The sequence below is a fragment of the Protopterus annectens genome, chromosome 4.part1, assembly GCF_019279795.1.
Source record: "Protopterus annectens isolate FY-2018-M chromosome 4.part1, PAN1.0, whole genome shotgun sequence".
Classification (NCBI taxonomy): domain Eukaryota; kingdom Metazoa; phylum Chordata; order Ceratodontiformes; family Protopteridae; genus Protopterus; species Protopterus annectens.
This window is the reverse complement of record NC_056734.1, coordinates 419,935,592-419,960,527: the sequence shown is the minus strand read 5'-3', so window position 1 is coordinate 419,960,527 and position 24,936 is coordinate 419,935,592. Positions and strand designations below refer to the sequence as shown.

Genomic DNA, 24,936 nt, shown 5'->3' with positions numbered 1-24,936 from the left:
TAATCCGTTTATAGATGTATTTTAATTAAGTCAAACCTGTGATTGGATAATCAAAATTGTTCATTTAATTGAGGTGTGAATAAACCTCCCAGTTTAACAATCCACTTCTTTTCTTTTGTAACCAGAATGCAATGCCATCCTGCTTTGTTAGATTTATTACCTTTTATAATGTCAATGACCATGAAACTGAACTTGGCAGATAAATGTTTTGTGGAATGTTTAAATAAAGCACTACTTGTTTTTTTATTTCTCATGTCACCAGTGTGTTCAGAAATTCTCAGTCTAAGTGGCCGTGAAGTCTGTAGGCTAGCAGAGGTATATAATAGGGTGGGAAGTAGAAACAATTGGATATGTTTTGTCTAGCAGGACCAGTAAGGTGATGTTTTACTGTACAGAAGCAGCCCAGGTTTTGAATGCATCTTCTTTAGGGTTTGCTGAAAGTGGAGATCAAATTTCAGGTGGTCGTCTATGTCACATCTAATAGTTTGGTGTGGGATCTCAGTTCTATATTGGTCTTGCTGGATGACAGTATATTAAAGGTACTTTTTTGGGAGGAGTGAGAGTTGGGGGTGAACACTAGTAGCTTTTGTTTTAATTTCCTTATTTTTTTATTATTTATTTATTTATTTTGGATTCAGGAGGAGTTGTGAGTTGTTAAGCCAAGCTTCTATGGGGGAGAAGGATTTCTGGGTGAGTGTTTGGAGAATGAATAGTGTCCTAGCAGCACATACTAGACTGGTGTCACTGTGTATTGTACTGTGGTAGCCCTTTGGCTGCTGTGTTTAGATCATTAATAAATATGTTAAACAGTAGTGGTCATTGGATGGAGCCTTCTGGGATTCCAAAAGATAAAGGAAGGAAAGAGGACAAACCATCTTTCCATTTCACAGCTTGGGACCTATTTTTCAGGTAGATAAGAAACAAGTTAAGTGAGGAGGGAATAGAGTTTAGTGAGGAAAATTTGATGATTAACTGTTTCAAATGCATTGGACAGATCCAGAAATAGAGATGAGGTTAGAAGACCTGAATTTCTATTGTGATTTATTTTATCTGTGAACCTTAGAAAGGCAATTGTTGTACTGTGAGTGGGTCTGAAACCATGCTGTGAGGGAGAGAGGAGTTTATGAGAAGTAATATATGTAGTGAGTTAGAGAGTGAATACATCTTTCCAAGATTTTGGGTAAGACGAGAGAATGGCAATTGTCAATAGTTTGTGAGCTTGGTTGATGAGCTATCTTTATAGATGGAAATTAAATAGGATATGTAAAGCTGTCTGCAGTGTGTTTGTAGTATTTAGATGGAAGTTGGTCAGGGGTAGTGGCTATTTTCTTGAGGGTGCTTAAATATTTTTAATTGTAAATACTAGCACTGGAGTGAGTGTGAAGGTCAGTTGTAGCTTCAATGAAGTGGGATGTCCAGATTTGTAGTAGTTTTGTTTTATGGGGGGGAGGTTACTGTACTTATCAAATGTGAGTTAACCTGTCTTGCACTGCTTTTGGCAGTACTGGTTGGGTTGATTTTCCAGGATTAATAAATGCATTTATTGATTTCCAGAAGATTTTTGGAATGTTTGATAACCAGTTTTGGATGCTGCTATAATAAGCTTTCTTGTTCTGTTTTATGTATTGTTTGCTATGGTTCCTTAACTGCCTAGATTGTTGCAGGGATGTTTGAGACTAGGCTTGTAGCCATGACTCCCAGGCTTTATCTTTAACCTCCATAAGTTGCTTTGTTTTTAGTTAACCAAGGGGCTGGTTTTTAACTCTTTTGGTTCTTAATGGTGTGTTTGCTGTGGCAGGATATTTAGAAATACTGTATTAAATACATCTATGTAGTGCTTCATCAAAGGGAAGTGTTTTAAATCAAACCCAGCTGATCTGGAGCAGTTGGGAAGTAAAAGTTTCTTTATTGAGATTACTGAGGTTTCTGACTAATATAGTGATGAACCCTTGTGGGGCTGTTTGGAGTGTTTGATCATGTAGCTTAATAGCTCAGGATCTCTTAGGCAGTCGGGTGGGGTGGCACTTGTAGCAACATTGTTTGAGGTGGATGTTAGAAACCAGTCTAGGATGGATTTTTTTAGATGCGGCCCTGTTAATTCTAATTGGAGTTTTGTTCAACTGAAACATATAGCTGAACTGAATGTGTTGGGTTCTTTAGGGAAATCTTTTGCCAATCTATGCTACCGTCTCCTAGCAAGATGGTTTCCAGTCATGTTATCTAAGATCCAGGAGAGGATCTCTTCCAGGATGGAAATGTTGTTACCATGTGGTATGTACAGACCCATGATGGTTAAAGACTTGAGTATTCAGTTTGAAGACTGAGATGAGAAGGTCAGTATTTCTAGAAATGAGTATAGTACCATGGTAAGTGAAGAGATCTAAAACATTTCTGTAGAAAATAACAACTAATTCTGCTTTATTGTTGGTTCTACCTAGTTTGAGTATATCATATCCTGTAGGAGTATTTCTGTATCTTTGGTGATTACTTTAACCAGGTTTCTGTGGCTATGAAGGGATTAGTGGGCTACACACACACACTTTTGTGATTTTGTTATGGAGATTTCTTAAGTTACTGTGTATTATTTTAAGTCCTAGGTGGCTGGAGAGGTAGCCTGTTCTCACAGGATGTGTGGGGACTGGTTTAGTGGGGTCTGGGTTTAGATGAGTGGATCTAGGATTGGGATATATATCCCCTCAGTATTATTACTCAGTTAGCAATGTTGCTATTGAAGAAGCACTTATATTTCGGCTTGAATTTATACATGATATTGGATAGTGGTGGAGCATATGCTGCTTCATTGCTTGTATTTCTGTGTGCTATTGTAATTAATGTCAAGTATGCTGGAGGAGATATTAGAGAAACTTGTTGTTGTATTCTGGTTTAAGTATTGTGTGGTAGGTGTAGGTATGTAACAGCTACAACACACAATACACAAACCAGTGTCTCAACAAATAAGCCCATAAGAAGTAATACCACAAAACCTAATGTATTGATCATAGGTGACTCTACTGTGAGACACACATATTTTCCCCTCACCAGGCTGGATAATAAGTGGATTACAGTTAGCTGCCTGTCGTGCCACAATCCATCAAGTCACTTAAGCACTCATGTCACTCAACCATAAGTATGAGTATGACTCTGTCATAGTCCATGTGGGGGTAAATGACTTGAGACACACCTCGCTGGATTATATGAAGAGAGACATTACTGAGCTCTCTAATTATGTTTCACAGGCAGATATAAGCCTAGCCTTAAGCAGCATTCTGCCTTCTTCAAGAAGGATGCAACAATACATAAAAAAAATGAATGAATTCTATAATTGGCTTAGTTCCTGGTGTCAGTCCAAGAGGATACAATATCTATCAGCGTGGGAAGAAGTGGTCAACAGGCCACATTGCTTTGCCAGAGATGGTCTGCACCTGTTTCCTCTAGGCTTTTGGATACTGGTAAAGACATTACCAACCCTTATTGTGCCTTTTGTAGGCAGTGTCAAAACAGCCAACTTCCCAGCATAACAAAAACCTCTCTAGATAAACTCAAGGTACTGCTGTTTAATGCCAGGTGTCTAAACAAGAAACTGCACTCCCTGGAAGCACTCCTCATTTTGGAAAATGCTGATGTCTGTGCAGTCACCGAGACATGGTTCAAGGACACTGAAAGAACCCCAGCCATGCAGGGCTACAATGCCTTCCACACAGTCTGACCACAAACTGAGCATGAAAGAACCAAAGGAGGAGGTGTATCGATCTTCATTAAGGATACGTACGTCTCAAAACTGGTCAGACAATAAGACTCTCTTGAGCTACTTCAAATTAACTGTAGGCAAAGCCCCCCACCACATCATAGCTAGCTATATGTTGCCCACCATTAAACAGGAGAAGAATACTGCATACCTGGACTTACTTGCCATAAAGCCCAACACCTTATTCATGGGCGACTTTAATTATCCTACCATCGATTAGGAAACATACACGATCACAAACATACTAGCTCAGAGGTTCTTGAACTTTGTCAATGCAAATGCTCTGGAACAGCTAGTCAGCACACCCACAAGAGGCTGAAATGTCCTGGACATCATACTCACTGACATGGGGAAAGTACAGCATAACCCCCCCCCCCCCCGCCCCCGTGTGATGTCCTCCCTGGTAAGATCGGGCCATCAATCAGTCTCATTCAATGTAATTATAAGACCATATACTTCATAAAGCTCAAAAATGCTTAAGAATTTTTCTAAGACAAATTACCTCCTACTAAGGGATGGTATAAGAAGTTTAAAAGCCCCCCTCAAACACAGATAACATGGACTCCTATGCAGAGCTGTACACCAATGCCCTGTATAATCACTTAAGCAGTGGTATAGAATCGGCTGCACCTGACTGGAGTAAAACCAGGTCTTGCCGACAAAACAAGCCCCCCCGATGGACCCCTAGTATAAGCAGACTATACAACAAGAGAAAGAAAGTAATGTCCAAGAACAAGAGGAAACTGGCTCATTAGAAGAAGAAGAAGAAATCCCTCTCTATCTTAAATAAACAAATTAGAGATCTTGTCAAGTCCTCCATAGCTAATTACAAAGCAAAAATAGCCTCCCTAGCTAAGGATAATTATAAGGTATTCTTTAACTACATCCAAAATCTAAAAGAGAATACCCAGCTATGATCTGAACTAGTTGCGGATGGCACCACTCACCCATACTCAACTAGAGGTAATATCCAACCTGCTAGCTGACAGATTTAGAGCAATCTTCACCCTGCCCCCACCCCCTCCAGTCATCCCCCAAGATATATCTACCACTATTCCTCAGCCAAGTATCTCAAGAGAGCAGGTCATCTTGATGCTCTCCAAGGCCAAAAACACTGCATCAGTGGTACCAAACAACATGTCAGCTTACCTTTTAAACAACTTAAAACATGACCAGCAGACCGACTTGGATCCCTGTTTAACCACAACCTGCTAACTGGCTATGTCCTGGCGGAATGGAGGACAGCCACAGTAATCCCTCTGCACAAAGGTAGACCATCAACTGATCCTGGGAATTATAGGTTCATAAGCTTGACTGGCCTCTTCTGCAGTTCAATGGAAAGAATCATTATGGACCTTATTAACAAGGACAAATATAATCTCCAAACTCTGGATCCAACCCAGTTCAGATTCGTTAAAGGTAGGGAATGCCTGTTAAACATGGTTGGCTTCTTTGAGAAAGTCACCAAAGCCCTGGATGAGGGAAACTTGACTTAGCCAAAGCATTTCACATAATCCCTCACTCACGTATTATAGAGAAACTCTCCCATTTGGGAATTAACCCCTACATTACCAGATCAGAGTGAGTGACTTCACCTCTAGCAAAAAAACAGTGACCAATGGCATACCACAGGATTCTGTGCTGGGCCCCTTACTATTCAGAATTTATTTCTCAGAAGTCCAGGCAAACTTGGATGGCTTGTGGCTGACCAAGTTCACTGACGATTGCAAATTGGGTGCAATCTTGGAGTCCCCCAATGATGTTAATATACTGCAGACAGTGTTAATACAGACAGATGATTGGTGCCAAAGCCATAGATTAAAACTAAATGCAAAAGAAAGAAAATGCATTATTATTCCATTTGGGAAAGCTGGCATCCCTGCTAATTACATTATAGACAGCACCCCCCCCCCCCACTGTGTAGACCCAGTGGTATGTGATCTGGGTACTCAGATTGATAGCAATCTGAACTTTGACTACCACATACACAAACCAAGTCTTATGCAGAAAGACTGAAAGCCCTGTCTCTGTATTCTGTATTTTACAGGTTGCTAAGAGGTGCTTGTGCTGGCTTACAGAGCAGTCTCTGACTCGGCCCTGATGGAAATGCTACACATTCGTAAATCAAACTATGTGAGGGTCGCTTGCTCCAGGGATCTTAACCTAGCCTATGACATGAAGAGGTCATGCTGTAGAGATAGATACATCTCTCAGAGACTGCCACCCCTCTGGAACAAGCTTCCAGTTCACATAAAACAGAGCCCATCTGACCATTTTCAAATGCAGCCTAGATCAATGGATGGGTGACCGCAAATTCACTCCTGGGCTGGCGCCCATGTCCCTCCTTGACAGAGGAAGTCGGTATTAGCTACCATAGATCTCGACCTCTGTGAACTTCACTCACTTAACTACTGACAACTGGGGTAACTCTGGACAAACATGGTTAGGCTTGGAAGGGCTCTAAGGCCTTTAGCCTAATAACCTTCTATGAACCTATGAGAGACTTGTGATAGCCAGTTGAAAGTATGAGGACAGTGAAAAATGCTAGTGATAGAAGATAAATTAGTGGCATATTTGGAATTGGATAGGTGATAGTGTGTGATGAGAGCAGTTATAGGTAGTAGATATTAATTGAAGATGTACCTTGCAACTGTACAGATTTTTACAGAATGCACAGATTTTTGCCTCATATATTTGGTGTGTTTCTCATAAAGTTGTGGTTTTCTGCAAATCACTGACGACTTAAGTTAGAAGATAATGGCAGAGATTTGAGTTTCAGACTCCATATCTTTCAGAAAATTCATGCTAATGCAAAACCTTTTATTCTTTCTACTTTCAAAGTTTGTAAGAGCAATATTTAAAAAGTGTCCCTATTTTTGGGCCTTTGTCCTCCATTATTCGTGACTTTGTCAAGATTTTTTGCTCCAAGAGGTTGAGAGATATGATGGGAGCAGTGAAGTGTAAAGTAAGGTGATAGGTAGGACTGATAGGTAGGTATAGGGACTGATAGGTAAAACTGATGGCTAGGCATAGGGAAACATTGATGTGATAAGGCCTCAAGACTGATGACAGTCATCATATAATAAAAATCTATGGCAGCTAGTTAAAAAATCTTAACGAATCTATGAACCTATGAATCTAACTAGGCCAAATCTGCAAAAGGAAGGAACTTTACTTGCTTTTGTCTTCACAAACAGGCACCAGAGATGTTACAATACTGAAATAATGTCCAACTTGTTCAATGTTCATTGTCTAGATGTCTCACAGTGCCTGCAAAAGTAAGTAGGGAGTGACGCCTCCAGGTGCATCTACAGTTACCTCCTACTGCGCCTCTAGGCGTCAAATGTTGCTTGTTCATATTTGCATTAATAATTCCAAAACCATGCAACATACAAGTTATCAGAAGAATGTATCTTGAAGCATAAACAATGGCAAACACAATTGTATTGATATTTGATCTCTGTCAATGAATATTTCTTAGAACTGTAAGGTGATAAGTTCAGTTTTTAAAGACTCGAGCCACACCACTGGAAGTTGAAGATGCATGCTCAAAAGAGCTGTTCTGGAGGGAATGAGTTAACACAAATATAGTTTCTAAGAAAGGAAGAAACGAAAATAATAGTGGAGAGAAAGAAAATACTTTGAGAGAGAGCAACAAAAAGGGGAGATTTAACATATAAGCACAATGTTCTGAACAGTTTTGGGAAAGTGCTTAAACAACTCAAAATAAGTTAAAACTTTCTAATCTGCTCACCAGAAAAGCCAGAAGGGTGCTAGGATTAATATATTTTAGACAACTTTCTAATCTGTTCACCAGGGAATCCAGAAGGGTGATAGAATTAATATTTTTGGCTTCCCCATAACTGGTATCAGCTGCTCCTCGGACATCTCATGTTCACTGGGTCTGCCAAGCTTGATTTAGCCACAACCACACTTGCTTTAACTCGTGTTTGGAGCAAGTGAGGAGATCATGACTTCCTGAGGCAGCATCATGCAGCAGCAAATGAAGTGGGTCTTTCCTAAGGTTTAATACCCCCTCTTCTGTGTGTGCTTGTACCATCCCAGGAAATATTATGCAGTAGGCTCTGCAAGGTATGATTCACCCCTCTGCATGCAACATAGCCAAAGCCCTGACCTGTACAGAGAACATAGCCATGCATCCCTGACGTATGTGCACTGGGGGACAATCACAATGGTGCATCAAAGCACATGCGCATGCCCCCATCCCACACACCCAGAGTGGGTACACCTATCCTCACTTCTCCATCAAGCACCATAGCCACTAATTGAATTCAGGTTATCTGGATCATAGTCAGGGCTTTATCCCTTTATATCACTGGTGCAGGCACCAGAGAGATGAATATGCTGATCCTAGAGATAGGATATACCCTACCTACTGTGGTAGTAAATTAATAAAATCTAAAGGGTTGTAGCCCACTCAGAGCCTTGATATCACCACTGTATGTTTCCCCAGAAAGCACACTGGCTACAAATCATGTGTAAAACCACTTTGCAGTAATCAACCCTAATTTGATATCTGCTAGACTAGAACAAAATACACCATGCCCCACTAGTATCCCCTCACAATCGAGGAACTCTTAAGTCGAAAAAAGAGCTATATTCTGGTAAGTGGCAAGTGTGAACCCATTTAGCAAGATCACCTCGCTTCTAGGAATTCACTACCACATGATGCCAGGAATGAGCAGAACCACTCTCTTGTCAAATAAATCCTAAATTATTGGCATTAGATGACCAGCCCACACAAACCATGACAGGCTAACATACCAAAGGCTATCAGGCTTATTATTTATTACACTGACTGTCGACTATGCAATGTATTTACATTGTGTAGTAATGACTGGGGACTCTGCACTGAAGTTCTAATAATAAAAAAACATTTTTAATCTCCATATTTTTGGAACTGCTACTAACATTGGGAAATAATTTGATTACTTATGACACAGCTTGCTTAAATGTATCTTTTGTTCATGTATCACTTATTTGGTAACTAAATGCAAGTAAGCATTGCCTAGCTGATATTTTAAACCTTCTAGTTCACTTCAACTGTTTGCATCTTAACACTTGTCTGTGTGTTTTTTATGTTGCATTACTTTTATACTGCACTTCACTGTTTTCAGTTGTTTAATTGTCATTTATCCCAGGTCAATGATGAAAGAGGTTTCTGGAACAATCTGCCTACAGGTTAACAAATATTGAATAAAGTAAATAAACTATGCATAGGTTCATAGGTGTGTACTAGCCTAATGGCCCTGGGGCCATTACAAGACTAGCCATAGGATTACCCTGGCATAGTACCACCCGACCTTAGTTCCTTGTGCCTCTGTCGAGTAGAGCCACTGGGGTTATACCCAGGGTGAATTTTCTGTTTCCCATTCACTCATCAAGATTTCTCTTGAAGAGGGCTAGTGAGGTGCTTTTCTTGACATGTATGGGAAGTCTATTCCATAGCATGGGCAGTCTCAGGGTTATGAACCTGTCCCTCCAGCATGTTCTGTTAATTGTGGTAATGAGGTTGAGGTCTCTGGAGCGTGTGGTGCAGAGGGATTGGGATTTCTTTAGATGTAGCATTTCTAACAGAGCTGGGTCAGACATGGCTTTGTAAGTTAAGCAGAGATCGCCTCTAAGTACGCAATATGAGACAGAGAATAGTTGGAGTTTTTTGAGTCTGTCCATATAGGACAAGTGTTTAAGGCCTAGGATCCTCTTTGTGAGATACTTTTGCAGCCTTTCCACTTGTTGCAGGTGTGTAGTGAGGTACATGCCAAATAGGGCATTGTACTAGAAGACTGGCCTAATGAGGGAAGAGTAGAGGGAGACAATGACCTCTTTCTTCCTGGATGCAAAACCCTTAGTGATGAGATGTGCCACATAGAAGGACTTTCTGCCCCCATTGGCAATGTGGTGATCAACAGAGAGGTTGCTGTCAACCTGTGTTCCCAGATCTCTTATAATGCCTTCTATGTTCAGTGGACTACCATTAATGTAGTAATTCATGGGAACCGGGTTTTTCCCAAAGGGGATGACGAAATTTTTTGGCATTGAGCTTAAGGCCATGGTTCTGACACCAGTCGTTGGTCATAGTGAGGCCATTCTGTAGGATGTCAACATCACTTGGTGAGTTGATAATAGCTCCCAACTTGCAATCATCTACGAACATTGTCTGCCAGAGTCCCTTCTTGTTGGCCTGGACTTCAGGGAAGTAGATACCAAACAGGAGAGGACACAGGACCGAACCCCTGTGGGACTCCACTCATGACTAATCGGCAGTCTGACTTGGAGTCAGCTACTTTCACACTCTGGGTTCTATCTGTGAGCCAGTTTGCAATCCACTTCGTGATATAGGGGTTGATGCCAAGCTTAGTGAGTTTTTCTAGGATTCCTGAGTGGGGAATGGTATCAAAATCCTTGGCCAGATCAAGGTAGGCTGTATGAACCACCTTGCCTTTATCCACAGCTCTGGTGACTGACTCAAAGAAGTCGACCAAGTTGAGCAGGCAAGATCTACCCTTCACAAAGCCAAACTGTGTGGGATCCAGAGTTTGGAGATTCCCTATATCCTTGTTTATTAGGTCCATAATGATGCATTCCATAGCTTTGCATATCAGACTCGTCAGGCTAATGGGGCAATAGTTCCCAGGGTCTGTAGTCACTCCTCCTTTGTGGAGAGGAATGACTTTAGCAGTGCGCCATTCGGCAGGGACAAAGCCTGAGGTGAGGCTGTGATTGAACAGGGCACATAGGTGAGGTGCCAGTTCACTCTGTAGTTCATGTAGAACACAACCAGGGATATGGTCCCATAGAAGCTGTATTGTTGGCCTTTGACAGTGATGTTTTAACCTGTGCAGCAGTAATACTGGGTGCCTGGCAATTGTGGTTGGTCCTTTGGGGGGAGGGGTAAAGTTGGCACTGAATCTGTCGGCCATTATACTGGCAATATCTGTTGGCTCGGTATAGGAGGTATTATTTATTTATTTATTTATTTATTTATTTTACATTTGTTAACCGGGCTAGTCCAACTGGATACATGTCCATTTTCAGTGGAGGCCCGGGGAGAAAAGCTCCTCTACAGTACTACTATAGTAAGACTAAAACAAAAACTTTATCAGAATATATCAACATATACAAATAATATCTAATAACATATTCTTTAAACCTTCTGTTAGAATTAAGAACATTTGAGTACAAATATGAGGTACAGTAAGAAGTCTCTCTATTACTTAGAAAAGTGTACAATATGACAGTACAGATAAAGTACCTAGTTAGGCTGAAAGGCTTATTATTGTGCAGCAGCTCAGAGCAAATCTGGGTATTGCCATGGAGATTCCTTACATAACTATAGAAGGCCTTGTGGTTGTCTTTACTATCTGCTGCAATTCTGTTTTCATACCTAGCTTTAGAGAATTTGATGCTGGATCTCAACTTTTTGTTGAGGCAGGTAAGGGAGTTTTTCCAGTCTTGGGACTTCACCTTATTCCACATCAGTTTCCTCCTTCTGTTGTAGAGTTTGCTTATGGCAGGGGACCACCAGATTGGCCTTCTTTTTTTGGAGGAGAGTTTCTTGGTTCTATTGGGTATGGCAAGATCCATGCATTTATGTATGTGTTCGTACAGTGCATTGGTGTATGATTCTGCGGTCACACAACTATTCTCCATTTGCATGGGTGCCTTGAAGTTAGCCAGCTCTGTTTTTAGGATCCCAAAGTTAGCTTTGGAGAAGTCTTTCATGGTGGTTACCTTTACTGGGGGTGAGGGGGTTGGAGGGATGTGGATTTCCAAGGTGATTAGTTTTGTGGTCGGATCTAACCAGGGAGGAGCTGACTATTGGTGTAGAGCAACGGTCTCCCATGTTAGTAATGACCAGGCCAAGGATGTTGCTACCTCTAGTGGGGGCGAGAATGAGCTGGTCCAGGGCATTGGAATTAATGAACTCCAGGAAATGTTGGGCAAGTGTATTGGTACATGAGTAGTTTACCAGTTAATGGAAGGGCAGTTGAAGTTGCCTAGTAAGAGAGTGTTAGGTTGGACCCTAATATTCTCCAGGGTGCTTAGGAACGTGGAGTGCGAGTCTTGGGACATGGTTGAGGACGTATAGCAGGCTACAACCTGAATCGCTGTCTTACCCAATGTTAGCTGCACCTGAAGTATCTCTGATGCATTATGTTGGGCTACCAGTCTGGAGGTGTGCGCATCCTTTATGAATATGGAAATTCACCGCCTTTGGAGCTTCGATCCAAGTTCTGGGGCTGAAAGGTGTGGAATGAGTTATAGCCTGGCAGTGCAGGGGTGCTTTCTGCTGCCTTGAACTAGGTCTCTGTTACAGCACAAATGTTGATGTTCTCCATTTTAAGGAGTGCCTCGAGTGAGTGCATTTTGAGATTTAGACTTCTAGCATTTCACCCTTTATGCAAGGGAAAATATTTTAAATATATATAAGTTTATAATGAATAATCACCAGTGAGATTGATTGAAACACAAAATTTCAAACAAACTTTTAGGTAATTACCATTAATTCTAATTTAAATAAAACAATAATAATAATAATCCCAACCAAACCTATTAAAAGAAGAAAAACACAAAACAACCTTTACCTGTGGGGGGCTTTCCCTCTCACCCCCACTTCCGCAGTATATGTTCCCTGCCACTACACTCCCAGAAATTTAATATACTTACTGCAGGGTCTCACAAACACAAGGAAAAGGAGAAAGATCAGAAAATATGTAACGATTGATATAATGAACTTCAACTTAATTCGACCAAATGTACTACCAACAAAAAACATCAGCATTTCAGCACGCAATAAAATGCATGCAGTGATAACACATATATTGTTTTTAATTAAAGGCATGCATCAGTTTTTATTGTCATACTCTGACCTGCTACTATCTTATCTATGACCTTGAGTGTGACTTTCCAAAGTAGATATAGCACCCTACATTTGATTTCACACATTACCTGTATAAAGAAATAATTTATTCTTGGTTCCTTCTACCTGTGTCTTCTTTTGCATTCTTGTAACGACAACCTTTCTTTGATGCGTACTGCTTTGCTTGATAGCGTTTATGTGATCTCTCATGGCTTATTGTGCTGCTTTCGTCTAGCTCTGTTTTTTATATGTTTTGATTCCCACAGTAATAGTGTCCACCTTGCCCCTTCAAAGTGTGCCAATTTTCAGTTACTTGCAATAGATCTAAGTTGCTATTTTTCTGATTTTTTTAAATTGCTTGTCATCCTTTCTATCACCCTTTCTTTATAAATTGGAACAGAGTTATCTGCAGTGAGCTCAGCACACTAAATGGGAAGGGAGTTAACATACAAGGTGAGGAGAAGAGGGCCCAGTATAGAATCCTGGGGTGTACCTTCTGTATAACTGAATGGACTACAGAAGGATATTGACCACTTAACTTTATATATGTCACTGCCAAGGTAAGTGTATAGCAAGTTTAATGCATTGGGACTTGCATCACTGAGGTAGGACACATGAAGTGACTTTCTTGACAGGTATTGATGAAGACCATTAAAAAGTCAAGGAAGGAGAGAGCCAGTGTTGCCTCCCCTTTGTAAAATTGGGTTTATAGAATAACCCTTATACTGTAATGTGTTTGACATGGCATTGGTCTCAGTATATCTGGATTGTTAATTATGGATCTTTCATGCCATGACCTTAGGCATGGTCTTCAGAATAAGAATGGGTTAGTAATTGCTGCTTTCATCTAAATATACTGAACTATACAAGGTTTTTTCAACTACAGCAACATTACCTTTTGTGATACATACTGCTGTTGATAGTGAACTTTAACAAGATGGTCACAGACTGAGCTACAAGTTGGACTAATTCAGGACTATTATGACTAGGACCTTCTGAGCTTCTTTTGCAGTGGTATGTAATTTCCCAACCTGGCATATACTAATTTTCCCTAGGGAGTACATCAGTTTTCAGCATAACTCCTGTATCAGAAAGTTTAGGATCAGGCTGTGTCCTGGGAGTAGGCATGTCAGTTTCAAAGTAGTTTGTGAAGACCTCTGTGACCATACCTTCGAACTTATTCAAAGAAGGGAGGAACTGGAGTGTTCTCCTAGATGAAAAGGGTGTCAATTATTTTTCCAAAAAATGTTTGGCTGACACCTACCCACCCTGCATTGTAGACTAGTTGTGTTTGTACTCCAAAACAGGTACTTCAGAATGATTCTTCTTAAGGAAGAGAAAAAGGATTACAATTATGGATGTTTGTAATGAGCCAGTAATACCTACATGCACTTTTTTAAGTGAGTCAATCATCTATGTTTGGAAAGGAAGTTTTAATGGTTTTTACTCTAAAGGACTTTTTTGTGGGACCAGACTATCTAAAATCTTGTGTTTTGCAAACCTAGGCAGTAGCATTGCCATTAGAAGGAAGATACCAATAACTTTCTAATATATACAACTGAATCAAGTGGTTTACCCTGTTGGCATCAAGTTTTTAGGCTTCCAGCGCTAATGCAGGTATGTCTGAGCAAATCAGTGCAATATATCTGGATGACAAATACAGTGCAGCGATCATTTATAACATCAGGTAATTCATCACTGCCTTTGATCTTACTGGGATGGGAGATAATGTCCTAGTCAAGAATGCTTGTTTGCCTCTCCTTTTACCAAGATGGGTTGAAAGACAGATAAACTGGTACAGCCCACATACCCAAATGTGATCAGTAAAGAAGATTGCCATGTCATGGCTGGAATCACCTAGGCTCAGGACTTTGGGACTGGCAATCTCCATAAACCAGGCAGGTATCCTCCAGTAGACCTGGTGTTTGATTAGGAGAGGTGTAGGTCCCTATGGGTTTGGTGGATATTAAATATTTACTGTAACAATACAATCTTCCTTGTTGCAGGGGCATTGATGACTTCACAATGAACAGTTTAATTGTTCTTTTTTTTAGGATGTCCAAGATCCCTGCTTTCTTGTGGGACTTGTCATGCCTGAACATGATACAACCAGGAAAGCTAAATTCACTCTCTTCATATGTTTTTTGAGACAGGGGTCAGTTATAAATAAGATGTCATGGTCATATTGTTGGATGAAGACTTCCATTTCATCAGTTGTCATGCACAAGCTGCAGATATCGTTTATAATTTTTACACCATTGGTGTTATGCCATAGAAAATCCACGTGGGAACACAACTGGTTGCACATCCTCCCTTCAGAGGGGAGTTGGAGTGGTTAGAATTAAGAAAGCTAAGATTCTGGATGTTACCAGACCTACTGAGTAGGTGAAGCAGAAGGCTATAAGAACAAATATGTGGATCTGAACTCTTCATTGTTACGTACCAAGTCATTTGCAGCACTATATGGTGTTCCTTCCAGAACCCTAGCTAATTTATTCCTTACAATATAGGCTAAGGATGCCCATAAATAAAAATGCATAGAGAAAAGCATACCACTTCGCTACTTTATGGCCAAACAATACTGTAGTAACATTGCTCTAGAAGTACTGTGCCTTTAGAAAGTAGTATACCTCCTTCGGAGTCTAAGAATTCTTTCATGCTCTGAATTTGAGATTCGGTGATACACTGAAGATAATTGAATTAGAAGAAAACATTGTGTATTCTGTTAGCAGTCATCTGAGATTATTAGCCCACCCTACACATGTTTTCATTTACAGAATAGGGTTACGTACTTAAAAGTATAAACATAATTTGAACTTTTGACTATATTTACACAGATTACAGGTTAATCTTACTCATATTTTCCTGTTAGTCATACACTTTATATATTAACTTTTGAGCATGGTGTGTAAGAAACCCTGAATATGAAATAAAGTTTATGTTCTATGAAACGTATGAACACTTTCCTGAATTGAGTTTCTGACAGAGATAAAGTATGCTGAAGATTTGTTAGAAAACTACTCCTTCTACGTTTCACTTTCCACTCACATCAGATTTTAGTATATTTCAAAGTACTGACATAATACACATTTTGATATAGATGTATTTTATTATGTAAAATATTATACAAAAATAAATATTTTATATAGAACATTTACAGCATCAGTTTTTCAAAGTAGAGTGACTGAATCATTTAATGTGGTTCTAAAAATTCAGTGTTAATTTTCCATATTTGCAATTGATTCATGTACATTCCGAAGGTCAGCATTTAGTGTGGTTACACAGTTTGTGCTATAAATTTATACACAAGGTACTGAGTGTCGTAAGAAATAGCAAAGTCCACATTTAAATACAATGTATATGATATCTGGTTCAGTTTCTGTCGGACTGTATTCATATCTCTCGGTTAGTATTCTATTTTGTCTTTATTTCAGTTACAAGATACACAGAACATTAGACTGCTGTGCTCCTGCAGTAAAGTCATCTTTGTTTTTACAGTTTTCAGTGTGATTCCATGGCTTTCGTGACTAGTGGTTAGGATACCATTTTACATTATTTAAATCACAGAAAAATAATCCTTTGTTGTGGTCGCTTACCCAGTCCCTTTTTCTAAAGGTGTAGAACTTATCCTTTCTACACAGAAATCCAAAATCTTGTGCTATGTGCTGCATTAACAGAAAGAAATATTTGAATAACTGGAGCCCTTGTTCCACATTGTGGAAAATACAGTAGTACTGCCTTTAATCAAAGGTTTGTTTCAGTACTCGTGTCATTTAGCACCATGAAGAATAATGCTTTATCTAGCCTACTGGCATTAGGGCAATGTGACTGCTTACAAAGTGGGTAACCAAGGACTGAGTAGCAAGCCAGATGCCTAGAACATTGGTGTGTTTTTGTGTGTGTGTTTGGGGGGGGTACATATGCATTGAAGTAACCCTTAAGGATGCGTGAGGTATAACAGGATACATCTTTAAATGGCCAGCATCTTACACTTGTAAAAGCCAGGACTATATACTCTTGTGAGCAGGCTGGATTCTACATCTTAAAGCAAAGATGGACACTGGGAAGGATGTAAAAACTTGGGCATAGTACCATAATCTCTTTAACCAGAGCCTTCCTGACTATTTATCAGGTAATCATTTTCTTTCTGGGGAGGAGGATATGTCCTTCAGTGTGACATTCTGAGGAAAGCACATGTTACCTGGAATTTTATGGTTTCTTATGGAAGAGCGGAGGGAGGTCTCTTGCAGTCCAGAGTTTAGTAGAGTTTTGCAAAATAAACAACTAAATTGTACTTTAATTTAATAGCACATAGTCTTTGTAAAACACAGTATTACATCCCATTGTTTACTTCCAAACCATACTGGTACATGGCATCTGAACTATTTGGCTCCTACATGGAATACTGCATAGATCACAGACTGCGTTGTTCAAGGCTGAGGAAAAACATGAAATATCTTACAAAGTCCTCACCGTCATATCAAGTTACAAAAATCTTCCAACATAACTGATATGCATGGAATGTGACTACAAGCTCATCTAGTCATGCTATTGTTATCTTCCTATATGAAAAACGTAATTGCAATTTTTCAAACTAATCAAATCTGGGTGCCAATCAGACAATACTGCTGATTTAACAAATTAAAAAGTTTATAGTCACTGCATGCAAATGTTTTTTGTGCCCATATTTGAAATTGTGGGGTACATTTGAAAATGCATCTGTTTTTCTTTAAGCACATACATTTCATATAACATTTTCAAGGTTTAGTATCAATTTTCCTATTTCAGTTTCTTCCACTGATTTCTTTCTCATCATTCCTTTTACATTTGAATTATATAATCACACTCTAGCTTGATGAGAGAGTTTCCTTAAATCTGCTTGTTTGCTGACTTTCTACTTAGAGGCTGAAACATTTTTTGGTAATCCAAATAAAATAATTAAAAAATAATTAAAAGCAACAGCCTTCTTCTCTACAACAAATAAAGATTTTTTTTTTAAGATTGACACTGTCTCTTAGAACTGCATCTACATTAATTTGTATAATGTCATTAATTACTTCCTGTCCACGGCAGGGCTAGTCACCCAGTAGTATGAACCTTGGGTCTAGATCATTGTCGCTATTGAAGTAACACCCCGACCTCAAATGCAAAAATGGGAAAAGGGGTTGTGGGTGGATGGATGCATCAATGGATGGATGGATGGGTGGGTGGATGGCTAGATGGATGGGTGGGTGGATGAATTACTTCCTCTATCATTTCAATGATGTTGCTGCATTGCATTTGTATTCTATATTTTGTATATGTTACAAAATTCAAGTATGAACATAATGAAAATTTCTGAAACTGCTCTAACAAGATTGTATTATGTAATCTGCAGGTAATTGACTCACATAAGTTGGATAATAAATCTAGAAATCAGTCTCCCTTTAAACACTCAACAAGACACCCTGAGGTAGTTTGTTTCTTTTAGTCAGGTCACAATACTTTCTTTCAGCTATAGTTTGTATTTGATGTTTGTCATTCTTTTATGACTCGGGAGTTATTTGTGACCCATCTCCCCCAATAAGAATGTAGATAATGACCAATAGCCTATGGATGGAAGGAACTCTGGACTCCTGCACACCTGTCCATTATATCAGTTTATCTTTAACAAGCAGACTGCACATTTCAGAAAAAAAGTATTTAATATTGTTCTGAAGTGTTCAGAACAGGCACCTGGAACATGGTAGGTACCAAAGTGTCAAACATTTCTATGCTGATGTGTTTGCAACTGACAGCAGTCTACCTGATGGACAACTGTTTGACAACTGTTCTTCTCAAAGTTGCTTCCCCATCAGATTCCTTTTGTCCAGTCCATAAATGTTTTGTACAACTTGTGCTTATTAACAATAAGGGGATTGTTCACCCTTTGACATGTGTTACATCCACCATATTCACTTTCAGCCAGTTATACAATTGGCCGGTGCAGTCTCAGTGGTGTGATTGGCGACTACAGTCAGCTGTTGTAACTGACAGCTACAGTCACACTCCTGTGGTGCTACTGTGATGTCAGCACATCATTATCCTACCATTTTGCAACATTAAATGTAAAGGTGTCCAAGTCATTACCGTTTCTGGAACTCTAGCTATCAGTAAGTTTCTCCTGGTAGCCTGTGACTTTCTTATACATGTATCCAGGTTTACCTTACCTTTTTGGAGTGTCTCCATGCCCATGTCTCACTCTTTACACATTTAAGATGCTCACTTGGGAGAAAGACTTCCGCGGTGGTGCAGCGGGAGCATTGTTGCCTCACAGCAAGAGGTTCTCCCGTTCGATTCTCGGCTGGAGTGTGGGGAGTGCCTTCTGTGTGGAGTCTGCATGTCCTCCCTGCGGTTGGGTGGGCATTCGAAAGCCATGCGTAAATGGACGTGCCTTTGTTGAAGGTTGAACATCGAGCTGGCACCTTGGCATTCGTGAAAATCTACTGCCAATCATTAGCAGACCAGAGTTCCGCTGTGGCGTCCCCTAACCGGGAAAGGCCGAAAGACAACAACAACTTGGGAGAACTTGAAGTTTCCTATATTTTATCAAAGTGTCATCTGACTTCAGATTTTATTCATTTTCTGAGAGTATATAGGATCAAATAGACATGTTAGATATATCTGATATCCTTGAATATACAAAAGAATGAGATATTTTTCATTATTAGCTGCTTCAAAAAAGACTAACATTTTATCTGTCTCCAGGGAAAAATTAATATTCTGCTACACTTCTGAATTCATATCCTGCTACACTTTTGACAACTTCATGGTATGTACAGATAAACAGTTTACTGTAACCCATTTAAGCTTTTAGTGGTTTGGCTAAAGGAAGAGCCAAATGTGGGAGAGGTATCACGTAGAGAGTATGCTGGGGTGCTCCTGATGAAGATGTTGGCTGGTGACAAAGGTGTCAGCAGAACAACTGAGGAGCCACCACAGAGGCAGGCATCTGTTTCCCAGTACTCACTTGCACACCCCTGACAAACATTTAAGGGAATAATGCACATAACAAAAATGTGTGCAGGCATTAATAACCACAATAACGTTATAGAGCATTCTCCTCCATTCCATTTTCTAGCTCCTCTGATTAAACAAACCTCTGTATGGCAAATCTGAGAAGTAATGGCCCTGGTCCAGTACATCAGTTGAACAGGAAGAGAGGGAAATTGCAGATGTACAGTTGCTAGAGCTTCTTCTTTTTCTTTTGGCTGTTCCCGTTAGGGGTCGCCACAGTGGATCATCTGTTTCCATTTCTTCCTATCCTCTGCATCTTGCTCTGTCACACCAACCACCTGCATGTCCTCTCTCACCACTTCCATAAACCTTATCTTAGGCCTTCCTCTTTTCCTCTTACCTGGCTGCTTCATCCTTAGCATCCTTTGCACAGAGCTAAAAACAATAATCTGTTTCAAACTTGTGTAAAAAAACATTCTGCTACACTGTAGCTACTAGCGCTGTCAATGCTAATCTCAATATAAAATGTCATATATTCCATTTCAGAAATGAGCTCTCTTCCTGTTATAAAACATTAAGATTTAAACCTTTTGTGTGTTTCTGTGGTATGTTTTTCTTTAAACCATATCCCAGCCTTAACATTCTGGAAACTGTTTTACCTGCGTTTTTGTTTGTACTTGACAAGTGAAAATTAGTGTTGACAGTTCAGGGTGTACATGTTCCTAGAAAAACACTTTGCAGAAATGAAGAAGATTTTAGTGGGCTCTCTGGAGCTGTATTTACAAATTCTGTATTTCCAGTGATGCTTCTGTGGTGAATATGAAGCCATTGTCTCTATTGTTCATATAATGTTGAACTAAAGGATGTATTTCAATTGTCATCACAACAATTTGTTGTTAATCAGCTTTGCACTGACTAGACAGCTGACTGGCACAGTGGTGCTGTGGCAGTCTTGATGAATAAACTGCAACAGATCATGTATAACATGTGTCCCACATACAGTACAAAGAGATGAAAACAGCATTTTGTTACAGCTCAGGGGTTTATCATAGTGCCTCTGTCGTCATGCTTTCTGTTCAAACAAAATTCTTAAGTGTTTCATTGTTGTTGTTGTTAGCAGTTCAGCTTATAAGAAATGCTCCAAAGTAACTGGATGTCTCATCCATATTAGTTACCTCAACATTACTGAGTGAGACAAAAATCCTGTCATTCTGCTTCATTTCAAATACTCCACCCTGATATATTGAATAAAGTCCATATTCAGCATTCTTAGACCAGCAGGTAGTCTTCGCACTTTTCATGAGAAGTATAGGGTCTGGGTATGTTGTTATTTTGTAAATATATTGCACCATTTGCTTATATATTGGTTTACCAGAATCATCACTTTCTTTGAGTTCAATATAACGAAAATAAGTTTGAGAGTAGATGTAATAAAGTCCAGCTCTGGGAATAACCAACTCACCATTTTTTAATTCAATATTCTGTAGAAATGCCAGTCCTCTGTCTTTTTCCCATGTTTCGATTTTTTGGCCAAACATTTTCATTTTCTTATTTTCTATCAAAAGAAAAATACATCTGTTACTCAAACAGTCATGTCCTACCATGGACAGTTTTATTCTTTATTTACCACCAGTAAAACTTGTAGCTACATGAAGGAATAGAAATACATACATACGCTGCAGTAAGATTTAAAGTTAGCATCTCCACCTTCTGATTATTGTTATGCCTGCACAACATGTTTTTACCATGTGTCATCTGGCACAGTATGTTTATGTGCCTTTTCTTTGGTCTTATATAGCAATGCACATTTGTTTCCCTCAAACTCTTCATTTGTTCATCATTTAGAAAGAAAATGTTATGGATTCATACACATAAAGTGATAATTAGTGGTAAGAGACTAAAATCAGACACTGCAATGCGCATGAATGAGACGAGTATATCAGAGCTGCATGCCAGGTATGTGTGTGCGTATGTGTGGAGGGGTGTATCAGTGTGTTTGTTTCTTTCAGGAGTGGGGATATTCTGAATAATAATGTTTAATTCAAAACTTTGTAAAGGGGGTTTTTACTCAGAATAGGGATTGAGAAAGTAGTCATTTAGAGTAACTGCCTTTTATTTACCACATATGTATGTATGTATGTATGTATATGTATATGTATATATATATATATATAAAGTTATAAGGCTGCAAAGGTTTTAGGAGAGCGTTCAGATTGTACCCTCCAGGAGTATAGTTTCATTTCTTGCCATTATCTGTGCATGCACATTTGAAACCAGGTCTAAATGGTGCATTTTGCAAGCAATGTGCAATACATCAGTTTGTAGTAGTAATTCATTTAATTAAAGTTCATTAAATCAATGAGTGCATATTGCTTTATGTGGCTGTCTAAGTGAATAGCAACAGACAGTTATTTGCCATTCAGCTACATATAAATAAGACAGTGTAGAGGCAGTTGATGAGCTTGGGAGACACCTGGTTAAGTTACTTTGCCCTTTTTCCTCACTTTCGTGCAGTCTCAGAATTGGTGTATTTAAAGTTGTGGTGGTTTAGGGTGAATAAAAGCTTGCCACCCCCTTGCATTAATGTTTTATTGCACAGTTAGAGTTTGACAGATGCCACTAATTTCAAATATATATATTTATTCATCAATGTAGAGCTCATCATTGACTCAGTATCTATTCTGCACTGAGCTTTGTTTCTGAGGGGCATGGTAGTGAAGCTAAAAGACAGACAAATAGTGTTTCTGTATATCACTAAAGTATGTTCAGCTACCCAGAATCTAACGCATAGCCAGAGTTTTCTAATTATAATGTACATTGAAATGAGTCGGGGTGGCATGAGGTGGGCCATTAAACATTTTAAAAAATGGTTGATTTACAATTTAAAAGATGTGGGAAAGTTTGTCTCAGGTTTAGTATACTTAGGCTGTGACTCTGAGTAAAATCTTGTTCCTCGTGAGTATTCATTTTCTCCCAGTTCTGAAAGGTTTAGGAAGTTTACAAAATGGAGTAAAAGATCCCCTGCTCTGAAGAATGGATTGTTTGAGAACACTGCATAGATATTGCTCTAATGGTAGCATATTAGACGTGTTCCCTCACAAAATCTTAATGTTATCGTGATTCCTCTTACGTACTCGGTATAATTGTCATCAGTTGTTTTATCAGTTTGTTTATGTATTTGCTGAAAAAAGGCACAGTTCATGACTGAAAATGGTTCACAGTAGAACAGCAGTTCACACACACCTGAATATAAAGAAATATTTGCTACATGTGAATATGTTGTTAAGGAAAATATTCTGTTAAACGTCTGGCAAGAGGAGTGCATGTGTTATAAAAAACATCTATGATAATGAACACCCTTCCTTTACAGGAAGCATGTATTAAATAGAGAATTCTATATTCTGCTGACATTAACCATGTTTTTAACAGCAGTATCATGAATATTTGAAGTTCTTCACATCTACAGACACTAAAACATTGTAGAAGTAAAGGACTGGAAAGTGGAGCTAAGAAAAAAGATGCTTTGCTAAAGGACAACTGGCAGTCTTTTTCACTTACATGTCAGTACATTAAGGAACCATAGTATTCAGTAAGAGCTCTGAGAGCTGACAGAATGGCTTGCTATCTTCAGAAAAGTAGAACTAGCCAACCCACAGAAAAAAAGAAGTAATGTATTGTGTACCCTTAAAAAGTGACTCATCACAAAGATGATTTTTTTCTAGTGTAATATAATGCTGTCAGTAATATAGTACTGCATGTTAAAATAAAACATTCTAGTGTTTTACACAGAAGTAAGAAATTAATATACAGGGTAGATTAATATAAATGTGTGAGAGAATAACTTTAATTGAAGTATCAAAATAAGTTATAGTAACATAATTTACAGCTTATAGTGCATGTGTCTAGTTATCAGGGATACAACTATTGTCCCAAATAGTTTATGAAAACAAGTGAAGTTTTAAAGGATGAGAAAAGTGTGGCAAGATGAGCATCCGGCAGCAACTCCAAATGCATAGATTTTTCAGAAGGAGTAGCTGGATATAAAATGTCGTTATTGAAGAAAAACAATCTTCTTTTATTTATAAGCAACAACTAAGCAACTAAACATAAGAAATAGAGATACTGTAAAGTGAAAGAAGAGGAAATGGTTCCACATAGTTCAGTACAGGCCTGTCTTAACTAGAAAATGCACGTTGTGCTGAACACACACCACAGAGTTATTTATAGGTTCATAGGTTCATAGATTAGTACTAAGCTAACTGCTCTTGCGAGCCATTTTAAGCCTAGCCAATTATCCCTTGTGAGACTCAAACCCTGCACCTTGTGTTTGTAAGGCAAATACCTTAACCATTAGGCCACCCTTCCAACCCCATGGACAATTTGAAAATATATAAAGTTAAAACATTGTAGAACGGTAAATCTCTAATTGGTAAATACAGATTCCATTTCAGGTTTAGTGATCTTCTGCGGAAGACATTTTAAGAGTCTAAGGAAAAACATGATATTAATCAAAGGTTTTTTTTTTTTTTTTTTGAGGCAGTGAATAAATTAAAACAGACTTCCAAATACACATTGGAAAACTATTTTTATAATAATTTAATAACTTATTTGTTAAATTAAGGGGTGTAAACATGCAGTGAAATGACTGAAGGAGTAATAAGCACTTAATGAGTTTAAAGGAAGTCAGTTAATCATTAAAAATGTTGCAAGATCTTGGGGGAATCTTAAGTTCCTGCTTGCACACATTTTATAATATTAAAAAGTTGATTAGAGAAGTACTGGGATAGACAATAGTGTTATTTCATGTAATACAATATATGTGCACAATGCACCTTCTAAATTCTACTCATTAAGTTACAACAGCTTGATGGTGCTAATGAGGTATTATGAAATTATGAAAAAGAGTCTATGACAAAGAATATTGATGGTATTAATGAAAACCAATGCAGAATAAAAATGTAATTCTTATCTGAAATTTAATACATATGTGTTTAGAAGCATGCACACTATTCGGGTCTCATGCATGTTACCCCACAGCAACAACAAGTACATGTGAACAGTACTGTGCCTTGTCAAATTCACAGCATGGAAATATTTCCAATCTCTTCTTTAAAATATAGTCTAGTGATGGCTTCTTCAAAAGTGAAAGAAACAAGAAATTGTATCATTACGTAATGAAAACATTTTGAAAAGCCCAACTACTGAGAATGAAATATGACAGTGAACAGCAAAAGTGTCTGAGATTAATGATCACAAGAAGGTGGCAGCAGAAAGGGAAGAATCTGTGATTTTATGTATCCAGAAAGTGCTGCTGATGGTATGTTGACATTCA

At 38.8% G+C, this 24,936-nt stretch overlaps 1 protein-coding gene across 3 annotated transcripts in view; it reads right to left on the bottom strand.

Moving 5' to 3' along the window:
- TNFSF10 (TNF superfamily member 10) overlaps nt 1-24,936 on the bottom strand; it is a 294,194-nt gene that overhangs the window by 179,859 nt on the left and 89,399 nt on the right. For 2 of the 3 annotated variants that reach the window (XM_044070233.1, XM_044070232.1), the window contains one exon: nt 19,053-21,159. In XM_044070233.1, coding sequence (XP_043926168.1) covers nt 20,726-21,159 — 434 coding nt within the window. In that variant the 3' untranslated portion in view covers nt 19,053-20,725. Of the gene's footprint in view, nt 1-19,052; nt 21,160-24,936 lie in introns of those variants that run through there. The other variant, XM_044070234.1, reaches the window with a different exon arrangement.